Genomic DNA, 23,596 nt, shown 5'->3' with positions numbered 1-23,596 from the left:
TACATAGCCAGACAATCCTGCTGTCAGGCTGCCAATGCCTGAGATGATGGGGCATCCAGGATTTCCAGGTTTATGGATCTTGGGTAGCAGATAGAATACCCCAGGTCGGGGTTCCAGGGGTGTCTGTCTGTGCAGATTTCTGATTTGTTCTTGTCCTTTTTCAGGGAGTTTCTTGAGCAAATGCTGTAGTTTCTTTTGGTAACCCTCAGTGGGATCAGAAGGTAATGGCTTGTAGAAAGTGGTGTTGGAGAGCTGCCGAGCAGCCTCTTGTTCATATTCCGACCTATTCATGATGACGACAGTACCTCCTTTGTCAGCCTTTTTGATTATGATGTCAGAGTTGTTTCTGAGGCTGTGGATGGCATTGTGTTTGCATGTCGGCGGAAGCACTCTATGTAGAAGTCCAGTCTGTTGTTTTGACGTTCAGGAGGAGTCCACCCAGAATCCTTTTTTTGTAGTCTTGGTAGGAAACTCTCTGTGGGTTAGTATGTTGTTCAGAGGTGTGTTGGAAATATTCCTTGAGTCGGAGGCATCGAAAATAGGATTCTAGGTCACCACAGAACTGAATCATGTTCATGGGGGTGGAGGGACAGAAGGAGAGGCCCTGAGATAGGACAGATTCTTCTGCTGGGCTAAGTGTATAGTTGGATAGATTAACAATATTGTTGGGTGGGTTAAGGGGACCACTGTTGTGGCCCCTTGTGGCATGTAGTAGTTTAGATAGTTTAGTGTCCTTTTTCTTTTGTAGAGAAGCAAAGTGTGTGTTGTAAATGGCTTGTCTAGTTTTTGTAAAGTCCAGCCACCAGGAAGTTTGTGTGGAAGGTTGTTTTTTTATGAGAATATGCAGTTTTGAGACCTCATTCTTTATCTTTCCCTGTTTGCTGTAGAGGATGTTGATCAGGTGATTCCACAGTTTCTTTCAGAGCATGTGGCACAAGCTGTCAGCATAGTCTGTGTGGTATGTAGATTGTAATGGATTTTTTACCTTTTGGTATGATGTCCATCTGTTTGCATTTGGAAAGGAAGATGATGTCTGTTTGTATCTGTATGAGTTTTTTCATGAAGTTGATAGATTTTCACTCCATACGGCTAAATTCAGTGCCTTGCATAATGACAGGTTTCAGAGTAGCAGCCGTGTTAGTCTGTATTCGCAAAAAGAAAAGGAGGACTTGCGGCACCTTAGAGACTAACCAATTTATTTGAGCATAAGCTTTCGTGAGCTACAGCTCACTTCATCGGATGCATTCAGTGGAAAATACAGTGGGGAGATTTATATACATAGAGAACATGAAACAACGATTGTTACCATACACATTGTAACCAGAGTGATCACTTAAGATGAGCTATTACCAGCAGGAAAGCGGGGGTTGGGGGGGGGGGAGCTTTCTGTAGTGATAATCAAGGTGGGCCATTTCCAGCAGTTGACAAAAACGTCTGAGGAACAGTGGGGGGTGGGGGTGGATAAACATGGGGAAATAGTTTTACTTTGTGTAATGACCCATCCACTCCCAGTCTCTATTCAAGCCTAAGTTAATTGTATCCAGTTTCCAAATTAATTCCAATTCAGCAGTCTCTCATTGAAGTCTGTTTTTGAAGTTTTTTTGTAGAAGTATTGCCACTTTTAGGTCTGTAATCGAGTGACCAGAGAGACTGAAGTGTTCTCCGACTGTTTTTTGAATGTTCGAACGTCTGATTGGGTCCATTTATTCTTTTACGTAGAGACTGTCCAGTTTGACCAATGTACATGGCAGAGGGGCATTGCTGGCACATGATGGCATATATCACATTGGTAGATGTGCAGGGGAATGAGCCCCTGATATTGTGGCTGATGTGATTAGGCCCTATGATGGTGTCCCCTGAATAGATATGCGGACACAGTTGGCAACGGGCTTTGTTGCAAGGATAGATTCCTGGTAGCCACTTGGGTCAATAAGGGGCAGCAAGATGTTAAAGAATATGTGCTGAACTTGCAACTTTTTGCAGGCTGGGAAAGCTGCTTTCTCTTATGAAAGACAATTCATATTTTTACATGTTATTAAAATAGCACAGATTTTTAGACTGACACTGAAACAAAATTGTAATTTTCCTCGAGTTTGGAGAATAGCTTACCTAGTTCAGCAGCAGCCATTTCAAAGGAAATGCATTGTATCATTGCTCTTGACTAAAATATGTTTCCATGAAGCATCCAGGCTACCATTTCTGTAGAGGTATTTTTGTAAATATGCTCAATGGGTGATCTTCAATTAAGTAAAAATAAAACTTCCACACCTTCCATTTCTCATAGTAAAAACTGCAGTGTCAAAATGTTTTTAATACAACCTGTTTTTTAATTGGTTGTTCTCAGATTTTATTCAGTATTTATCACTCTCAATAACCTGCTGTTTTACTGCCAGGAAACTTATGGGAATAATGTTAAGAAGGAATATCTATACTTCAGCAATGATTCAGAATCTCTCTCAGCATAAAAAAGTATCTTGAATAAAAGTCAAGTAACTCCTCTCTTTACTTCTCTTTAAAGTGTTAGTATTTCCCCCGCTACAATAAAATGACAAGTGTTTTTTATATCTTTCAAACTTGCTACGATTGTGCTCTAAAATGAACTCTTTTTCTGCTGCCATTAATGCTAACATTAGTGATGTACACCTCAGGGATACACCTAGAATATATCTGAAACCTTACTTTTATACTTAGTCATGTCTTTGTCTAACAAGATATAAAATTATACAAAATGTGAAATTTAGAAGCCTTTATTACAATCTGTACATCTGAACTTTAAAACACTTTTTCAACTCTATATGACTATTTGTGATATAAAGACTATGCCACTTCTCAAACTGTCTATTTAAACTATATATTTTATCCACATAAAAGCTTGCAGCATATTTTAGCTGTAATTATTGTTTTTCTGGTACTATTTCCCAAATGTAAACATTTAATGTTATCCTGTACAACAGAAGGAATAAATTGGCCTGGTTACAAATTGATGCAGCAGATTGCTATGTTTTGAATGGCTTTATTTAATCTGTAGTTTTCACTTTTAAATGTTCTGTTCTTTCTTTTCTCCAATTTAAGGAGTCTGTCAGGGCACACACATAACTCCCATTAACATTAATAGGAATGTTACTGCACATTGACTAATAAATAAATGCCTACCTGATACATTTATTAAAAATATATATTCATGTAGTTCTCAGCACTACCTCTCAACAAAATGTTTGTGTGTGTGTGTGAATGAATTCCATCTAGCGGTCTTGACACAAATATTCTACATTAGCTACATAATAAGTATTGGGATATATAACTTTATAACCCAGAATGAAGCAGTTCAGGTTAAAATGGTACTCAGAAGTTGGGGGGAAGTACAACTTAGCCAATTTTCCACTATACGCCTTCTATTATTGATATTGGTTTTGCTGTGAACATTTGAGGTTTTGAGACAAAAGAAAGGTTTGTAACTATCAAAATTACCCACATACTTTGTATCCTGTGTTATGTGGAGTTTTATAGAATGCTACACTTTAATGAGTACTTTCAGGAGGAAGTTTTTTGTAGATACTTTTTTTCCTACTGAAGTTTTGAAATCTTGGACTCAAACAATGCCCACTCCTTCAATCCTTACACAGACTAGTTCAAGATGAACTGTTATGAATAGTTTTATTTTAAGAATGTGTTTCAGCTACAGATTCAACACTCATACCACTTAATAGAATATATTTTCCCACTATTTTTGAGCATGTATCATTAAAGAAATTACAAGATCATACAGAAGGATAGTGAACATTTAAAGCCCCTTCTTCTTCTAGTTATGCAACCCCCGAGCGATTTAGATGGGATTGGTCCTGCTCTGGGCAGGGGGTTGGACTAGATGGCCTCCAGAGGTCCCTTCCAACTCTGTTATTCTATGATTCTTCTGATGAATTATATATACAATTCAGTAAATGCATTTGTGATAGAATATTTCAATTTCAACAAGAGCTGAAGTAATTGCTACTTGTTTTGTAAAAATGTAATGCATAGGCATGGTTCTGTAATAAATTGTAAATCTTCCTTCTGCCATGTTCATGAAGTACAACTGAATTATACATACTTTTTAAAAAAAACCAATCATCCCGCATATTCTGCTTCTGTATTTGCTGAAAAATTTCCCCACTGCAACATGGGAGAGAAATCTATGTAACCTGGTAAACTTTAGTCAAACTTAATTCGTACGTGAACATACATCAGTTTTCTTCATCAGTTCTGTGTAAAGTGAAACTGGCAAATGTTAGCTTATTATTGGTTCTATATATCAGAGCAATGGTACAATTCTTTTCATTATGCTGCTGGAAAAAGCACTGTTTTCCTGAAACTTAGCAGGGGGAGAACTCACCCCTTTCATTGCTTTCAATACAAATTTCATTTTCTGCCTTTATTTTCTCTCTCCTTTATAGAACTTCTGCTTCCCCAAAATTCCTATCCCTTTTACAGCAACCAAAATCATTGTCAATTGACTTTACAGTGGCAGTATAATAAAGTACAATAAATGTCATAGTAATCAATGGTATGACTTCATTTAGAAAACTATGCTCAGTTTTGATCTTCCCAACTTAAGAACACAGCAGAAATAGAGATTGATCACAATCATTGGGACATAGAAAAACACTCATGTGAAGTGCTACTGGAAAAAAAAATAAGGGCAGTATACCTCAGAAAGAAGACGAACAAAAGATGCCATGATAAAAATATACAAAACAACAAATGGTATACAACACAATTAGACTGTGGAACTCATTGCCACAAGGTATCATAGTGGCCAATAACTTGCCATGATTTTTAAAAGAATCAGACAGGTATATGGATAACAAGACAGCCCGAAATTATAATAAATATATTAAAAACAAAAACAATCACCACACACACCTTCAAATTCAGGGCATAAGCCAACTTCTAACTATTGGGGATAGGAAGAAATTTCTTCATGGTATAATCTGTCTCCAAACTACCTGCTATAAGGCTTCTTCCTCTGAAGCAATTACTAGAAGTCACTCTTGGAAGCAAGATACTGGACTAGATAGACTGCTAGTCTGATCTAGTCTGGCATTTCCTGTGTTTCCTAAAGCTAATGATCAGGACACATAGGAAAATGAGACACAGACACAGGGATGCATTTTAAAGTGGAAGGCTGCATCTTTATGAATTTTTTTTTTTTAGGGGTAGGAGTGCTATGTCCTTCCCCACCTCCCAGCCCCAGAAAGTAACAGTCATTTATTTGGGTCCAGTGCTGTGGTAAGGGATCTTTATGCTAGAGCTGGTTGGGAACTTTCTGTTATGTTTTGTTTTTGGTCAGAAAATGCAGATTTGTCAAAACCAAAAAGAATGGTATTGGTTTTCATTAAATTTCTCAGTGAGGAGGAGGAAGGGATCACCCCCAGAATAGCCAATAGCCCAGTCACTATGGCACTCACCTCTGATGTGGGAGATGTAGGTTCAAGTCCCTAGTCAATTCAGATTACAGTCTTGAACCTGGGCTCTTCCACATGCTAGGCTATGGGCCATAAGCACTGGCCTATTAAGTAATTCTGTGGTGGGTCTCTTTGGTTTTGAGCAGCAATTCCTGTCTGGACTTGAGAAATCTTCTCAAGGAAGGGATATTCTGCCTGATTGGAGCAGGAGCTTGAGCCTGGGTCTTCCACATCCCATGTGAGTACTCTGACCACCAGGCTAGGTCAATCTCTCTCTCTCAATGAATATTTAACTATTTATTCAACGTGGAACAGCTGTAACAGAAGGGACTGAGAGAGTGAGAGACAGAGCTGGTTAGGGCATTCCGACTCAGGCAGAATAGGGTCTAGAATTTGGGTCTCCCACATCCTAGGTGAGTTCACTAACCACTCAGCTATTGGGTATTTCCGGGGTAGTCTGACTCTCATTGTTTGGTGGAAAAGGTCTTGGGTTTGTTCTGCATGAGAATAGGATCAAATGGTGAAATCTCAGTTTTTCCCCAAAATGAAATTCTTGTTTTCCAGCCATCCTTTCTTCAGGCCAACTAACCAATATTCAGGACTGACCCTCTTCAGTCAACCCCCTACAATTCAGGCCGCCTCTGAATCCTCTTACCCTCCTCCCACGAGGGGGAAATGAGGATGCACATGATAGGTACCTCAGCATGAGAAGAGTTCAGTCTCTCCCTCCTTACTCCAGTCTAATAGGGTCTACCAGTACTCTCTGGTCTCATATTTACCTCTGGGAGCTGGTCTCTTTGAGGCTCTCACCTGCACTGGATGCCAGCAACAAATTGCAACTAAATTACAAACTCACTTACAACTTTTAAATGGCACTTATGCTTTATTTACTTAAAACTATCATCCGGCATGCTGCAAGTAAGGTACAAAAACGCACCAGATCCCTTTGTGAATCCTGCTCTGAAGGAAAAATTCCTGCCAGACTCCAAAATCTGACAATCGTCAGGCCTACAGCATCTTGGAAATGCAATTGAAACTATAACTCCATTAACATGACCACAACTGCATCAAGATGGTTTTACATACAGGAAGGGCAATGCACATACACAGCCTACCCAGTGACAATAGAGAGGGGTAGTGAATTCTCTGCTCCTCTTCTGCCTCCCTTCTCCTTCCTTCCCCCATCCTCCAGTGCATTCTGGAGAAGGGCTGGGGGAGAAGTTCCCTGAGCAGCTAAGCCACCTCCATGTTCCCCTCCTCCTCTCAGAATCCAGGGGTTGCTTTACCCCGGCCAGTCAGATCAAACATTTGCTTCCCCACTCCTACCCCATTTAGACTTCACTACAGACTTTTAATGAACATCTGAAATGTCTCCCTCTATCAAGGGAGTGTAAACACGATATAAATCTTTTTAAAAAGAAGTCTGACCAAGTGTATAGACATTGATGACACAATCGTATATACAGATTCTAAATTCCACTAAACCCTTGATGAAATTTGCATTTTCTAGCAGTACTGGATGAAGATTTTAGCGGTGCAAAATCCGCAATGAGAGTTCTGGAAGATCACCAAAGGACTGTAGTTTCCTCAGGAAGTCAGTGATGTCTCGAAGATAACTGGAGGGCTGGTAGCTTAGGGCCAGAGGAGAGAGTCCACATAGCCAGACAATCCTGCTGTCAGGGTGCCAATGCCTGAGATGATGGTGTGTCCAGGATTCCCAGGTTTATGGATTTTGGGTAGCAGATAGAATACCCCCGGTCGGGGCTCTAGGGGTGTGTCAGTGTAGATTTGTTCCTGTGCTTCTTTAAGGAGTTTCTTGAGCAGATGGTGTATTTTCTTTTGGTAATCCTCAGTGGGGTCAGAGGGTAATGGCCTGTAGAATGTTGTGTCAGAGAGTTGTCTAGCAGACTCTCATTCATATTCCTACCTATTCATGATGACTATTGCACCTCCTTTGTCAGCCTGAGGAAACTACAATCCTTTGGTGATCTTCCAAAAAACACCATCCTAGCCACTATGGATGTAGAAAGAAAAGGAGTACTTGTGGCACCTTAGAGACTAACAAATTTATCTGAGCATAAGCTTTCGTGAGCTACAGCTCACTTCATCGCACTGTAGCTCACGAAAGCTTATGCTCAAATAAATTTGTTAGTCTCTAAGGTGCCACAAGTACTCCTTTTCTTTTTGTGGATACAGACTAACATGGCTGCTACTCTGAAACCTATAGATGTAGAAGCTCTCTACACGAACATTCCACACAAAGATGGACTACAAGCCATCAGAAATAGCATCCCCGATACTATCACAGCAAACCTGGTGGCTGAACTTTGTGACTTTGTCCTCACCCACAACTATTTCAGATTTGGGAACAATTTATACCTTCAAGTCAGCGGGACTGCTATGGGTACCCGCATGGCCCCATAGTATGCCAACATTTTTATGGCTGACTTAGAACAACGCTTCCTCAGCTCTCCTTAACGCCCCTACTCTACTTGCGCTACATTGATGACATTTTCATCATCTGAACCCATGGGAAGGAGGCCCTTGAGGAATTCCACCAGGATTTCAACAATTTCCATCCCACCATCAACCTCAGCCTGGACCAGTCCACCCAAGAGGTCCACTTCCTCGACACTACAGTTCTAATAAGTGATGGTCACATAAACACCGCCCTATACCGGAAACCTACTGACTGCTATTCTTACCTACCTGCCTCCATCTTTCATGCAGCCAACATCACATGACCCATTGTCTACAGCGAAGCTCTAAGATACAACCGCATTTGCGCCGATCCCTCAGACAGAGAGAAACACCTACAGGATCTCTATTAAGCGTTCTTAAAACTACAATACCCATCTGCTGAAGTGAACAAACAGATTGACAGAGCCAGAAGGGTACCCAGAAGTCACCTACTAAGGGGAAGTCACAGGCCCAACAAAGAAAGGTTTCAGAGTAACAGCCGTGTAAGTACTCCTTTTCTTCCAACAAAGAAAGTAACACTATGCCACTAGCCGTCACCTACTAAAACCTCTCCAGCGCATCATCAAGGATCTACAACCTATCCTGAAGGACAATCCCTCACTTTAAGAGACTTTGGGAGATAGGCCAGTCCTCGCTTACAGACAACCCCCCAACCTAAAACAAATACTCAGAAGCAACTACACACCACACAACAAAAACACCAACCTAGGAACCAAACCCTGCTACAAACCCCGGTGACAACTCTGTCCACATATCTATTCAAGGGACACCATCATAGGACCTAACCACATCAGCCACACCATCAGGGGCTCGTTCACCTGCACATCTACCAATGTGATATATGCCATCATGTGCCAGTAATGCCCCTCTGCCATATACACTGGTCAAACCGGACAGTCTCTACACAAAAGAATAAATGGACACAAATCTGACATTAGGAATTATAACATTCAAAAACCAGACAGAGAACACTTCAGTCTCCCTGGTCACTCAATAACAGACCTAAAAGTGGCAATTCTTCAACAAAAAAACCTCAAAAACAGACTCCAATGTGAAACTGCAGAACTGGAATTAATTTGCAAACTGGACACCATCACATTAGGCCTAAATAAAGACTGGGAGTGGTCATTCATTTAGGTCATTACAAAACCTAAACCTAATTTCCCCCATACTAATTTCCCCCTAGAGTTACTCACACCTTCTTGTCAACTGTTTGAAATGGGCCACTCTCATTACCACTACAAAAGTAATTTTTCCTCCCTTGGTATCCTACTGTTAATTGAATTGTCTCATTAGACTGACCTCACACTTGGTAATGCAACTCCCATCTTTGCATGTATTTATACTGCTCCTGTATTTTCCACTCCATGCATTTGATGAAGTGGTTTCTAGCCCATCAAAGCTTATGCTGGATAGATTGGTCTTCCAGGTCCACGTCTCTGGAGGAGCCCCACCTTACATACTATTCTAGGGCTGGGGACCCAGAGGGTTCCAGGCTCTGGCCAGCCCCGCCATGCCAAGATTGCCAGAGTTTCCAGGCTCCATGCAATAATCCAGGAGCCTGTTAGTCCAGAAAGTCCTGTGATACGTGGTTTTAAATAGGGTTTTCAGGTTCTCTGCTGCTGGGTCCACACAAAGGAGTCTGGAAACCCTGAGAACCTTAATTCAAGTGAGGGCTGGGCTCTCCGGATTTCCAGTCTCCCTGCCATGGACCTGTGAGCCTGAAAACCCTGGGGGATCCCAGGACTAGGCTGCTCCAGAGTTGCAGATCCTCAGAGAGCCAACAGCAGCTGAGTAAAATTGACATTCTTGTCAGTTTTACCACTACTGGTTACAAGAATGTCAATTTTAGTCAGCTGCTGCTGGTCCTGGGGAATATGTAACATTTTTGAAACACCATGTGTCAGTGAAATGAAGAGTGTCTTGAATTTCTGGTTCATAAGAAATTACAAAATATTTGGTTTCATTCCATTTCAAAATGAAACCAAATATCAAAATACTGAAATTTCTCAAGAACCAGAAATCTCGAGTTCTGGGCCATCTCTACCATTGCTATCTTATACTCTAAGGTGGTGGGATGGAGTGGAAGGGGGAGGACAACAGTGGCAATAGTGAATCTCGCTATGTGTGTAGCTGCTGTAAATATTGATTTGTAATGGCAACCCCTGAACTGGACTGACAGATAAGATTATTCTCATTTCAGAATTAGGCATTCTTGGGCTGTGGGCTGTTGTGCTCTGTAACTTTCATTTCAGAACTGAAGATCTTTATATCTTATTTATAAAAATTTCTCTGATATACAAAAAACATATTTGAAGATCCCTAAAAGCTGTTAGCAGCAGGGGAAAGAATGGGAATATTTTGAGAAAAAGCATACTTTAATATTTATCAGTTTCTTTTCACAGGCACGCAAATTTAAGAAATTTCACGATAATTAATAAACTAATAATGCAAGAAAATGTGTTAAAAATCTTAAAGTAGTTTCTTGGTGGAACTGAAATTTAAATAATCTCTACAACACAAGCTATATGTGTACTTTTCTAAGGTTCTTAAAAATTGAAATTGGAAGAAATATTCATTAAATTCTACTCACAATGATTCTGCATGTAATACCTACTGAGATTAGACATGACATTATCTAATTCATTTAATTAGTGCTTCGTAATGCCTTATTTTTGTATTGAATTTAACAAAAAAAAAAGGATTCCTTTTTATCTAAATAGATACAAGTGAAGACACAGTGAAATGAGTTAATTAGTAGTGGTTTTCAGAAAATTGGCACTTAGGGTTAGGTTAAATCCAACAATAAGTCACACTGATCCAATTCGTGGGTTTGCTTTACTACACCAAACATGCATGTTTATTTTCCTGTTTCATTTTAAATAAAGAAGCCTTAATGTAATGGGTTGTATTTTTTTATTTTCAACTAACAACTTTCAGTCTCTTATACCTTGTAAAGTACTGTTGAGTTTCCATTTCACTACGGGCCTCCTCTTATTGAAGTCAAAAGGAGCTTTGCCACTGACTTTGATGGGAGAAGGATACAGTCATTAAAGTGTACACATTTCTTGCTTTGCTTGGATATCCACTAATTTCCTTGAGATAATATCAACTGATTGCCATGGGTGAAGCGTTGTTGTAACCTTTTTGGTCCCAGAATATTACAGAGACAAGGTGGTTGAGATAATATTTTTTTATGGGACCAACTTCTGGTGGTGAAAGAGACCAGCTTTTGAGCTACACAGAACTAAGGTAGCTCAAAAGCTTCCCTGTTTCACCAACAGAAGTTGGTCCCATAAAAAATATTATCTCATGTACCTTGCCATGGGTGAAGGCAAATACCTCAACTCAACCCTCCCTTGGAAGTTTGTCCCTATTTCACATATTTCTGACTCACCTCATTGAGGATTGTTGGTGTTTGTGCCTGGAATTCAATGATAGAAAACCAGGAGCCTCTTTGAAGAGACAGGAGAACGACTCCACTGTGCAGAAAATTTTGACTGACCTAATTCATAATACAAGTTTATAGTAATTCCTTAAGTTTCATATGCTTCCACTCACAAATACTCTTAAATCTTTATGGCTTTGATAGCTCAGACTGCTTTATCTCCTCAAATACCTTACTCATCTCTTGTGCAGAATGGTATCATAAGCTTTTCTAAAGTTAAAGTATTTAACACAATTTTCCATGTCTACATTTTTGAGTATGCCAAACCTTTAATTTATAAGTCCAAAGTGAACTTATCAGATGAATCAGATATACAGGCATCCAATTATATCTAACTACATATTTTGCACATGCAAGCACTGATTTAATAGCAATCACTGTCATGCTCCTGTACCAGATATGGACAGGCTACAGGGCTTCCTTCTGAGCAAGAGACACACCAGATGTGTTCAGTATAAGACCCTTTAATGTTCTCCCCGCATGGCTGAGGCTAGCTTAAATAAGAAATGTTACATACTTCACCAACTAATGGCTGAATAGTATACTGTGGTTTATCATTCCATTACAATCACTGAATCTGATCCTATTCTTAGACATTTCCCACATGTTCTAAACCAGTCTCTGTACCACCAAACATTTAAAAATGCCTAATTATCTGCATCCTCAGCCGTGCCAGAACATCACATCTGGGGGTGGGGAAGGTGGGGGAGGACAAAAGTGGCTAGAAGTCATTTTTGTGCTACCTTAATTTTGGGGACAACCAGGTGCAAGTTTGTTAAGGGCTAACTTATTGCAGCCTGCAATGGCCTTCTAAAAGCTGTTATAGTAACTGGATATCACTGGAAGGAAGCACAGTTTGGCCACACCCACTATGGCCCACAGCACATCCCCTATGATGGAGGGAAGGTAGGAAAGAGTGGTATGGAGCAGGTTATATCAGCTTGATGCACTGAAGGGATTGCCCTCCACCACTTAGGAAAACTCCCAGCTATGCTCTTAGAACAGATTTAAGGTTGCTGTGTGCCACTGAAACAGCCTCCTGGGGGATGACGATCTGAATGAAATCAAAAGGGAAAAAAATAAATAAAACAAGCAATAATATTATGCACCAATAGGCAAGGAAGGCAAATCTGAAGACCAAGAGATCCTTCCTAATATTCAGTGCTTACCTGCCTTCCAGTATTTTTTTTTAATATCTCTGAGCTAACTTGATGAAGGACTACCCTGAGGTAAATAACGGACAGATTTAATAAGCTTCTGTCATTCTCTATTAGATTTCTGGTGTTCCAAACAAATCACTAGGTTAAAATAAGGGAATATTCCTGGCAGGCCAACCTTCTGTGACCTTTCGTGAAAAAAACTAGAATCAGCAACTTTCAGGCTTTTCCACAACAGTTTAAAGTGATACAAAATGCAGAAGGAAAAGAGGGGGAGAAAAGCTAACTTCAACAGGCTTGGGTAAACAGAGTCTTGTAGAACACTAAAGATTATGGCCATACAGTATTTTATAGGAACTAGACACTTCCAGTTTTAGCATTCTTTGTTTAAAGCTAATTTATTAAGTAAATGTTATTTTTCTGCTAAATAGAATGTATTAAAAAAATTATTTACCCTATACACTTTGTTTTAACCACAGCCAAATGTATGACATACAGCAAACAGATGTGAAATTGCTTTCCTGAACTGAAACAGAGGCTGACTTATTTCATTACCAAAGCATTAACATGTGCTGCAGAAGAACTACTTCAGAAGACTTTTAGGCAGAAACTGCTATGAAGGCATGTTGGAAATGGCCATATGTTGACATATTCAAAAAAATAATGGCTACAAATCTTTACATAAAAATATCCAAAGCTAAACAAAGAAACTAATCCTGTATCCTTACTTAGGCAAAACGCTATTGACCTCAAAAGGAGTTTTGCTTCAGGAAATATTGGATTATTGGGCCAATATACTTGCAAAACTCCAAATTTCTATGCATGAACAGAGTTTTAGATAGATAATCAGCCAATCTGCACCTACTTTACTGGTTTTTGTGCACAAGTCAAGTGTGAATTTTTGTTAATGTAGCAGGAGCTCAAATAGTTTGCAGATGCATCTACTGTAACCTCCTGTGGAAATTCAAACCAGTGAGTATATACTTTTCCTTAGCCTGTGAACTGTACTTAAATAGCTTGAATCCCACCTTAACTTTCAGCACAGAAGAAAACATTTTAGCATCTTCAGACACTCCTCCAATGTAGAGTTTTTTGGTAAAAACAGGAGCATGGTCATTTTCATCCTGCACTTCAATAAACACCTTGGCTGTGTTACCTTTTTAAAAAAAAAGAAGAAGAAATACATGAGGGTCTTTTGAGAATAAATGTTGAATGGCTCATGCTCTACCATTAAAGAATAGATCAACCAAAACAAATACACTGATAAAATTGTAAAAACAAATAAACCCCCCTAGGTAAGATAATTGCACAGTTAGGTTTTTTATGTTATTCTTGCATGTTAAAAGATAAATTTTTAATGGCCAAATCCTCCTCTTACTCCAATTAAATTAACACTGAAAGTAGGGAGTAAGAGAAACACAATTTGGACATAAATCAGGGCCATTACATACATTTAAAAAAGATACAGTTATGGTATTTTACATTATTTTAAACATCAGTATTTTATCACTACTTATGATATACTCTTGGAAGCTTGGAGCTGAAATTTGCTCCCTTATCAATATTCACATTTTCCCTTTAATAGTGATAAAATATACATTACACAGTAGTTATATGTTAAAGGAATAATAAACACATTTGTTGAGGTTTAGCAAAAATATATTATGTACACGAGTAGTCAAGCCTTGATTATAAATATCAACTGTTTTTCTAATTTGCACACAACTTTCTTTTAAAATTTTAATTATTAGTAACTAATTAAACACTTATTACTGAATTCTGATGTCGGACCAGCAAACCAGCACAAGGAGTATGTGCAACAGTGCTGACAGGAGCATTTTCTATATAAGAAAAGAGGTACTTGTGGCACCTTAGAGACTAACCAATTTATTTGAGCATAAGCTTTCGTGAGCTACAGCTCACTTCATCAGATGCATACTGTGGAAAGTGTAGAAGATCTTTTTATATACACACAAAGCATGAAAAAATACCTCCTCCCACCCCACTCTCCTGCTGGTAATAGCTTATCTAAAGTGATCACTCTCCTTACAATGTGTATGATAATCAAGTTGGGCCATTTCCAGCACAAATCCAGGTTTTCTCACCCCCCCCCCACAAACTCACTCTCCTGCTGGTAATAGCCCATCCAAAGTGACCACTCTCCTTACAATGTGTATGAAAATCAAGGTGGGCCATTTCCAGCACAAATCCAGGTTTTCTCACCCCCCACCCCCATACACACACAAACTCACTCTCCTGCTGGTAATAGTTCATCCAAAGTGACCACTCTCCCTACAATGTGCATGATAATCAAGGTGGGCCATTTCCAGCACAAATCCAGGTTTTCTACTTTTCTATATAAGTCATTCTGCCAGCTCATAGCAGCATTCTACATTGCAGGTCAATGCAATATACTGTGGGGTGCTCTTTATACATCCTCTGATACACCTGCTTGCTGACATTCAGAATATACAGCTGATGGACTTGCTCCTGCAAGTTGCTAAGAATTCTCAATGCCTATTTCATTTATTGTGTTAGGTGAGTGAGTGAGTGCACAAGTGCATACTTGTGTATCAAGGATGTAGTCCACCTGGCTGCTTACATGGTGAACAGGGTCCCTATGCTCCCTTCTGGCACATCTGAGGGCAAGATTAACCCTTAAATTATGTTTTTTCAAACTAATCTCAGTTACCTCAATGAACAATAATTACTACAAATAATCTCCTTTCTTCACAAGAAAAACAAAAATCTTCTGGCAAAATGTACCATCCCATCTGGAACAAAGATTAACTTGTGCAGTGATCTACACAAATGTAATTTTGTCTCTTTCCATACTCCAGAAAGGAATCACTGTTGAAAATGCTGATAGCCAGTTTGTTGAGAAAGACTGCATTTTCCATTGACAAATCACTTCATTTCAAGTTGGTGCTCCTACTTGGTAGTAATCAGTGGTTATTTTGAGTGTTGGGCAACATGCTTACTTCATAGCCGTTGCCATTGTGTTTAAATCAGATTGACAAGGCATATTGAAAAGAGTGCAGTAGTGTGTCTTTAATAGATAATAGACCACTTCCTGCTTTGGCAAAGACACCGGAGATATGTTTAACTGAAGGCCTAGACATTAGAAAACATGACGACGGCATAAAAACAACTGAAGTCAAAGAAAAATGTTCGAAGTACAGCAGATTTAAAATGTATGAGGAAATGGCATTCCAGCAACAGAATAATCAGTTATTCCCTTTCCACATTGATCTGTACAGATAAAAATGAACAAGCTGTAGGTGCTGTCATTCCATGGGAAAATTGTTTCATAACAAGCTATCACCCTTCAATGTATAAAAAAAGGAGCTGTACTTTGACAGGTAACTTTGTTATATGTCGGAACAGTGTCTAAACAGAGAAGGTGGGTGAGGTAATATATTTTACCTGGCCAACTTCTGTTGGTGAGAGAGACAATAAAATGTAGTGAGCTGTAGCTCACGAAAGCTTATGCTCAAATAAATTTGTTAGTCTCTAAGGTGCCACAAGTACTCCTTTTCTTTTTGCGAATACAGACTAACACGGCTGCTACTCTGAAACCTGTCAATAAAAGACATTACGTCACCCACCGTGTCTCTCTAATATCCTGGGTAACTATCCTGGTAATTAACATGGCTACAACAGCACTGCATACAACAATGGACGGTATCTGATCCAAATCGACATTTTATTAGACTGTTTCCTGTTTTGACTATTGCATTATTTATTACATCAAATTACAAATGAAGGGCCAATATCAGCCTTCTATAAAGGATAAAAATATACCTCTTGTTACACTGACAGCATACTTGGTTTTTAGTATTACCCACTGTAGTTTACTCAGAAACTGCAGCCCTGTCAAGAATAATGAGATTCTCAGGCAGTGTCTTCATTGCTGTTCCCCCTCAGGAAGAAAGATTTAAGCAAGATTACAGGTAATGTGTGTAAGGGACCTTGACCTACTGAGTATAAACAGTTAAATCAATGGCTGGCATTGGTAGACTACTGCTGTAGGGAAAACTCTAATTGTGTCAAGCTCATTGCTAGTAATACTGCAGCACTGTAACCTATATGAGTTATTTGTAATGCAAATGAACAATCTTTTCTCTAATGCTTGCCATTGACAGACATATAAACCAAACCATGATTTGGAAAAGTTTGGTCTGTATTTCGCTAGAAAACTCTTTTTTTTTTTTAGTTCTCTGCACAGCATGAATGTTGATGTATTCAACATCAGTAAAGTGCTCTGAAAACTTCATATAAAGGTCACTATATAAAAGCAAAGGGCTATTATTAGTGTGTCTACCAATTCCAGCTATTTAGAACCCTAACGTTCTTCAATAATTAAATATTATTTACATATATACTGTTGCTGCAGCTTTACACTTCACTCACGTTTAATTTCACTAACACCTTCATTTCAGCTCATTGCCTCATTTTTATGCACAGCTTATATCTCATTGGCTCTGACAGACTTAGGAAAACACAGCATCTGTGAATTGCTTATTATTTAACTCTTCCTTTTTATCAGCTTTCAATCTGCAGCTGAGGGTAACAAAAGGACTACCAACCAAACTACACACATTCCTTTGTCCTAAAATAGAGACAGCCTAAAGCAGCACACATTAAAATTCTTCATCAGTAGTATTCACTGCACACAGATCTATACTGTGGCTGTTCAGCAATAGCCTGCACTGGAGGTGAGAATTCATAGACTCTTATTATTAGAATGCATGGTGTGCATTTTCCTCCTGCAGCACCTCAACTGTGTGTGTGTGTGTGCGTGCGTGTGCGGAGGGTGCGGGGGAGGAGGGGCTGGTGTAAAGGGAGGTGGGGCCATGGCCCCACCATAGCCCTTCCCTGCATGGTTAGTCTAATTACAGCATCAGATACTTCCTGTCCTCAGAAAGCACAAAGAATGGGATTGTGTCTGATGTTTGCATAGGGACATAAGGCAGGGGGAAGGCACTTTGTTGGCTCTCTGCTCTTGCACACCAGTGAAGAACCAAGTACTGTCTGGTCCATAGTATAATATGTACTAGAATATAATACACAAACTAGAATATACTCTTGCAGTTAAAACGCTTATAAAGGTACAATATTTACTGCCCTCTTTTGAAAGCAAATGTTTCATGCTCCACCAGGTGTAATGCCTCAGTAATAACTTTATTCTTAATGATTCTAGGTTTGGAATCCACTTTTCCATATAATTAAAACTGAAGTGCTTACTTTGAATGAGATAACATGTGAATAGAGTCTAACTACTTATTTATTTCATAGGAAGGGGAAATTGAGAGAGAAGGTTTTAAAGGGAGACTTGGATAAACTGTGTGAGTTAGACAAAAGGATCTGTGGAGGGCTATACTTGAGTACAGTTAAGTAGCAGTGAGGAATCTGAAGGATAGCTATTAATCACTGCTAAAGGGCCATTTTCTCCTCAGTGGACCTGTACAAGCAGGATTTTATAATTGTACTATGAGAATTAATGTATGATTTGATTTCATCCTGCCAGCCTCCCTTTTTGAATAGCAGAAAGGAATGACCCTCTGGGACTATGGGATTCTGTTTCCCATATGTATTACAAATTGGGCCCTTTTAGTTCTTTGTTTTAAGGTTTAGTTAGTAAGAGACAGGATCCTGTATTGTGTCTACGTTAATTAGATTAGAGGAATGCTGAAGGCCCAAGCCACAGTGTGAAAAGTTCTGATTATAAGATTTAGCAAGGCTTAATTTACAATGTCTTTTGCTCAATATAAAACACTGCTGTCTGTATACTTTTGAAGGTCTCTGTAAAAGACTGTTTGTGTGAATGAGCAGTGCATGCATCAGGAAAAAAAAAGTTGTGAAGGCCATTGTCGGAGCCAGATGGTCAAGGGAGGAGGAGTGAAGAAATGAATAAATTTAACAGACTTATCCATGCCAGAGAACCATCAATGCTCATCCAAGACTGAGGGAAGGCAGATTGAAGACCCTGAGGTGGAGGCTGGCACCCCTAAAGAGAAGACAATTGATGAAATCAAAAGGACAAGATGGCCCTCTCAGAGGTGCTTTGGAATGTTAACATCAGACGATAACACCGATTAAGGAGTAACCAGTCACAGATTGACACAGCAAAATTCATAGACTTCAACGGAGAAAAAAAGACTATAAGAACAGGGATGCTTTGCCATGGGACTTTGGGTTCATCTTGCCACTACTCCAGGAGCATCGGACCGTGACCGACAGAGCCTGGCTCCCCTCTGCCACCAATCTGGCTGGCCACTAGATTGATCCAGACTCTGGACTGGTAACTATAAACATCGACTGGCGGGATTGTGTGCATGGCATGTGTGTGTGACTGAAAAGCATATGCTAACTGCTGTATTCTCAATAAATGCGGCGTTTTGCCTTCTCCCCTATAAAAGATCTTGTGTGCTTCCCAGCCCGAGTTCTGTGTTTACCTTCAGAGAACTGTTTTGGAAAATGGAGGGATACTTCCCTGGATCAAAGGACTTAATAAGCATGTCAGTTAAGGGAGGGAAACATTGGTCTCTGGACAAAACAGCATGAAGTTGAAAATCAGAGAAGGAAATTGTTTTCAACTGATAGTTTCCTGTGTTCAAGGCAATTAAGATAAGAGGAATCTACCTATCTGGGCTTTGGCTAAGTATTCAGAGGAGATACGTTATCCAACCAATTTCTTTTAATCTGAGTTTCTCTTTATTTTTAATAATCTCATTTTAAAGAAAAATAGTGGATTGTGGGGTTTTCACACAGATTGTCTCAAAAGATATTAAGGTCCTTCAGCCTCTCAGGTGACAATAGGAGCTTTTGGAACCTAACCCCACACTCAGTCTTAAATATAGGAACAAAGATGTCCTCTCTCAGTGAGGTGTACTGCAAAGAGCTGTTGCAAAAAATGGGAGGAGACAAAGGACTCAGAAAGAGATAATTTTCTGGGGGGGCAAACAACTTATAACTGTGACTGTTCATGCAACATGAGAGCAGTGGCTCATAATTCATTTTCAATTCAAAAGTGCCAAATATAAGACACAATTCATATAGCTTTGGCTCAGATAAAGCAATCTCAGTATCAAGCTTCTGGGCCAGATCTTCAGCCCCATTCCATTCCTTGGAGTTGCTCGAAAAGGATCTCGAAAGCTGTTCTAAGGGACAACTGGAAATTCCCTTGATGTAGGTGAATCACTGGATGGCATAATTTTGGCATAACCAGTTCTAATTAAGAAGTTTCCTCCTCCCCCACAATGTGTGTAGTAGAATAGCCAGCCAGAGCATGCTAAAGTGCAGTGATTCTTCCTGGGAGGCAAGTAAAAGCTTGATGGAGGCTGGTTCAGCCTCCAAACAGCTCAAAGAGGATGATTTGGAGCCATACTTACTTCCCTCCTCCCTCACCTGCATGGATTTCTAAATTCTCAATTATCCTGGAGCAGTCTTAGGTACCTGTGTACTGTCACTTTATTGTTTGAAAAAGCAAGTACTTCTTTTCAATATAGAAAGTTCTTTGATTAGTGTCCCTCCGAAACAAGGAAAAGGTAAACTCTGCTAGAGTACATTTATTTATAATATGTGTTTTGTCAAAAACCCCATCAAACTGGAAATATATAATGCAAGAGAAAAGAATTACAGTTGTGCACACTTCTCCTTTCCCACTGCGAAATGTGACAGTTTAGAAGGGCATGATTAATGCTTCTAGTTTATAGAATAAAGAAGCTCTGCAGAAAGACATGTAGATGTTGGCAAAATGTATGGTAAAAGGCAGTTGTCATTAGGACACAATGATGCACACCTAAAAGTGAGAGATCCTGATATGTCAGACACATATTTTTTCCCTTTAAATATATTACAATGGAATGGAGTGATTAAACAGAATTTTTAAAACATGTTTAAAAGTCTGAATGGCTGTCTTTGCATAATAGTCTCTCAGAATACCCCAAAAGGCCCATATGAAAAGATTATACTAACTCCATAAAATTTCCCTGACTTTTGATGGGAATATCCACCCATTTGCGCTCTCTTTTTGAGCCTGTTTTCTGACATTTTCATGATCTCTTTGGCCCCCTAGTGACCAACATGCTTCCAGTAAACTCCGATTTACCCTGCTGATCCACATTAAAATGCTTATCTAAATGTTGTAAATTTGTGTGGTCTGCATCATCTTGATTGACAAGGAAAATGAATACTGCAGCATCTTGATTGACAAGGCAAATGAATTTGAACTAAAGTGATGTTGAAGTGTTTACCTAGCATTGTGGTATTAGGAGGATGTTATTAAGTTATGACTTGTGCATTACAAGATCCTTTTTACATCATGCTTTTACTAGTAATTATATTATGTTTGTCTTTTACAATACACTATGTCCCTCACACAACAGTAATTCCAACACTGGAAGTCTAGAATTTGGTTAAGAATGTGTGTTCATCTCTGAAGCGAATAACAACAGGCTCTTCTTTTTAATCAAACTGAATGAGAATTATAATTGGACAGGCATCAATAATAGTTTGCTTTACTGTGATTTTAATAATCTTCTAAAAAAACTTTGTGCTTTGGCAAGTTAAATAAATATCTACAATTGAGCTCAATCTTTGTATTAACAGATTTGGCAACCCCAAATAAAAATCAACAGAGCATATTCCAAGGGCACATACCTAGGACTCGGGTACCTAACTGCCTCTTTAGGCACCTGTTACTGACCTAGTTGACGTCCCCTTGTTGATCACCTACCACACTGCTGGGAGGGACCCAGCTTCTGAATTACACATGCACTTAACTTGCTGGAGGTGGGCACAGTTTAGGCACGGTTCCTGGCTTTGGGCCTTGAGGCACATGCTCAGATGCAGACTCATATTTGACACTCCCTTGGCAATGGGGACCCTCAATCCAATTGCGTAGGCCTTGTAACTAGTGCCATCTTCCCCAATCCTTCCCAGCAGCTCTTGTACATTCCCAAGAATCCCAAAAGAAGCGTGAGCCTTCTGGCTTACAGGGGCATGTGATAGTGAAAGCCAACTTTGCACAGAATTCTAAAACTCTTTATTCTTTACTTAATAGCATGAGAAACACAGAGTCTATACAAAATAAAAGGAGTACTTGTGGCACCTTAGAGACTAACCAATTTATTTGAGCATAAGGTTTCATGAGCTACAGCTCACTTCATTGGATGCATACTGTGGAAAGTGTAGACACAACAAGAGTGTGAATTTACACTCTTCAAATTTTCAAAGCATGAAAAAATAGCTCCTCCCACCCCACTCTCCTGCTGCTAATAGCTTATCTAAAGTGATCACTCTCCTTACAATGTGTATGATAATCAAGTTGGGCCATTTCCAGCACAAATCCAGGTTTTCTCACACACACCTGTCCCACCCCCCCAAACCCACTCTCCTGCTGGTAATAGCTTATCTAAAGTGACCACTCTCCTTACAATGTGTATGATAATCAAGGTGGGCCATTTCCAGCACAAATCCAGGGTTTAACAAGAACGTCTGGGGGGGGGGTAGGAAAAAACAAGGGGAAATAGGTTACCTTGCATAATGACTTAGCCACTCCCAGTCTCTATTCAAGCCTAAATTAATTGTATCAAATTTGCAAGGTAACCTATTTCCCCTTCTTTTTTCCTACCCCCCCCCCAGACGTTCTTGTTAAACCCTGGATTTGTGCTGGAAATGGCCCACCTTGATTATCATACACATTGTAAGGAGAGTGATCACTTTAGATAAGCTATTAGCAGCAGGAGAATGGGGTGGGAGGAGGTATTTTTTCATGCTTTGTGTGTATATAAAAGGATCTTCTACACTTTCCACAGTATGCATCCGATGAAGTGAGCTGTAGCTCACGAAACCTTATGCTCAAATAAATTGGTTAGTCTCTAAGGTGCCACAAGTACTCCTTTTCTTTTTGCGAATACAGACTAACACGGCTGTTACTCTGAAACCTGTCATTATGCAATACAAAATAAAGGCACCTATATGCACCTCATGGCCTCAGGCTCCTCGCCAATCTAGAGCATTTTTTGGGCTTGGGCAAAAATTGCTGAATACCTTAGAGATCTTTCCCCTGCAGCTCATGACTTCTCTTTCAAAACATGGAGTCTTTCCAGCTCAGCTAGTTTTCTCTGACCTCGGCTGGTCCACAGTTAAGCAGGATTCCCCGCCTGAGAAAGTATGCCTGTCTCTTCCCCTCTCCCACTCAAAGCTTTCTTGTTCCTGTTTCAGTGAGTCTCTCAAGTTTACCTGTCCCCCTACCAACACCAACTGCTGGTGTTTTTTCACTCTCCACTTTTACTTGTTTCAGAGTAGCAGCCGTGTTAGTCTGTATTCGCAAAAAGAAAAGGAGTACTTGTGGCACCGATGAAGTGAGCTGTAGCTCACGCAAGCTTATGCTCAAATAAATTGGTTAGTCTCTAAGGTGCCACAAGTACTCCTTTTCTTTTCACTTTTTCTTGAATAGTCATTGGGCTAGAAAAAATGAGACTCACTTGATAGCCTGGTGGTTAGGGCATTCACCTGTGCTGGGAAGTGGAAGCAATGTTCTGAGAGAGAGAGAGAAGACCAGGAAAAACTGAAGCCTATTATTAACGTGAAAACACTGGTTAGCATACTATCAATCTGGTTTCTGCATAATACTCATCATTTTAGTAGCTGAGGACATTGGCATAGTATTGCTTTTTGAAGTGATAAGAACTTCTAAAATATGTTAGACTACATTCTGTATAAGACCAACCTACTGCTAAAAATAACTTAGGTAGTTGTCAACAGCTGACAAAACAGGAGCAAGGAGACATATCAAACATAACGTTTAACGAGGATGAAACTTCCCGAGGCCTTGTCTGCCAACTGTCCATGAAGGTTTTATTTTTAAACCATCTGTTTGCATCCATGACCATTTTAAGATAGACACCAGAACAGCCTTAAGGCTACCTCCGCTGAATCAGCCACAGAGGACTGTTAAACTTGGGCACCACATGTACAGTAGTGATAGCTCAAGATAAGATAAAGAATGACAACTATTGTCAGGAGCTGTACAGTAAGCAGATCTTCAGCATGACTCGAGG

At 39.6% G+C, this 23,596-nt stretch overlaps 1 protein-coding gene and 1 long non-coding RNA gene across 6 annotated transcripts in view; one reads left to right on the top strand and one right to left on the bottom strand.

Moving 5' to 3' along the window:
* Positions 1 to 23,596, bottom strand: part of PCDH15 (protocadherin related 15) — a 1,335,873-nt gene that overhangs the window by 87,996 nt on the left and 1,224,281 nt on the right. For all 5 annotated transcript variants that reach the window (XM_073353680.2, XM_073353679.2, XM_073353690.2 and 2 more), the window contains one exon: positions 13,556 to 13,683. In XM_073353680.2, coding sequence (XP_073209781.1) covers positions 13,556 to 13,683 — 128 coding nt within the window. The remainder of the gene's footprint in view (positions 1 to 13,555; positions 13,684 to 23,596) is intronic.
* LOC140914859 (uncharacterized) overlaps positions 18,440 to 23,596 on the top strand; it is a 58,151-nt gene continuing 52,994 nt past the window's right edge. The window contains exon 1 of the long non-coding RNA XR_012160020.1: positions 18,440 to 18,831. This is a non-coding gene — a long non-coding RNA (uncharacterized LOC140914859). The remainder of the gene's footprint in view (positions 18,832 to 23,596) is intronic.

Source organism: Lepidochelys kempii, chromosome 7 (assembly GCF_965140285.1).
Source record: "Lepidochelys kempii isolate rLepKem1 chromosome 7, rLepKem1.hap1, whole genome shotgun sequence".
Lineage (NCBI taxonomy): Eukaryota > Metazoa > Chordata > Testudines > Cheloniidae > Lepidochelys > Lepidochelys kempii.
Note: the sequence above shows the minus strand (reverse complement) of the source record. Positions and strands in the feature narration are given on the sequence as shown.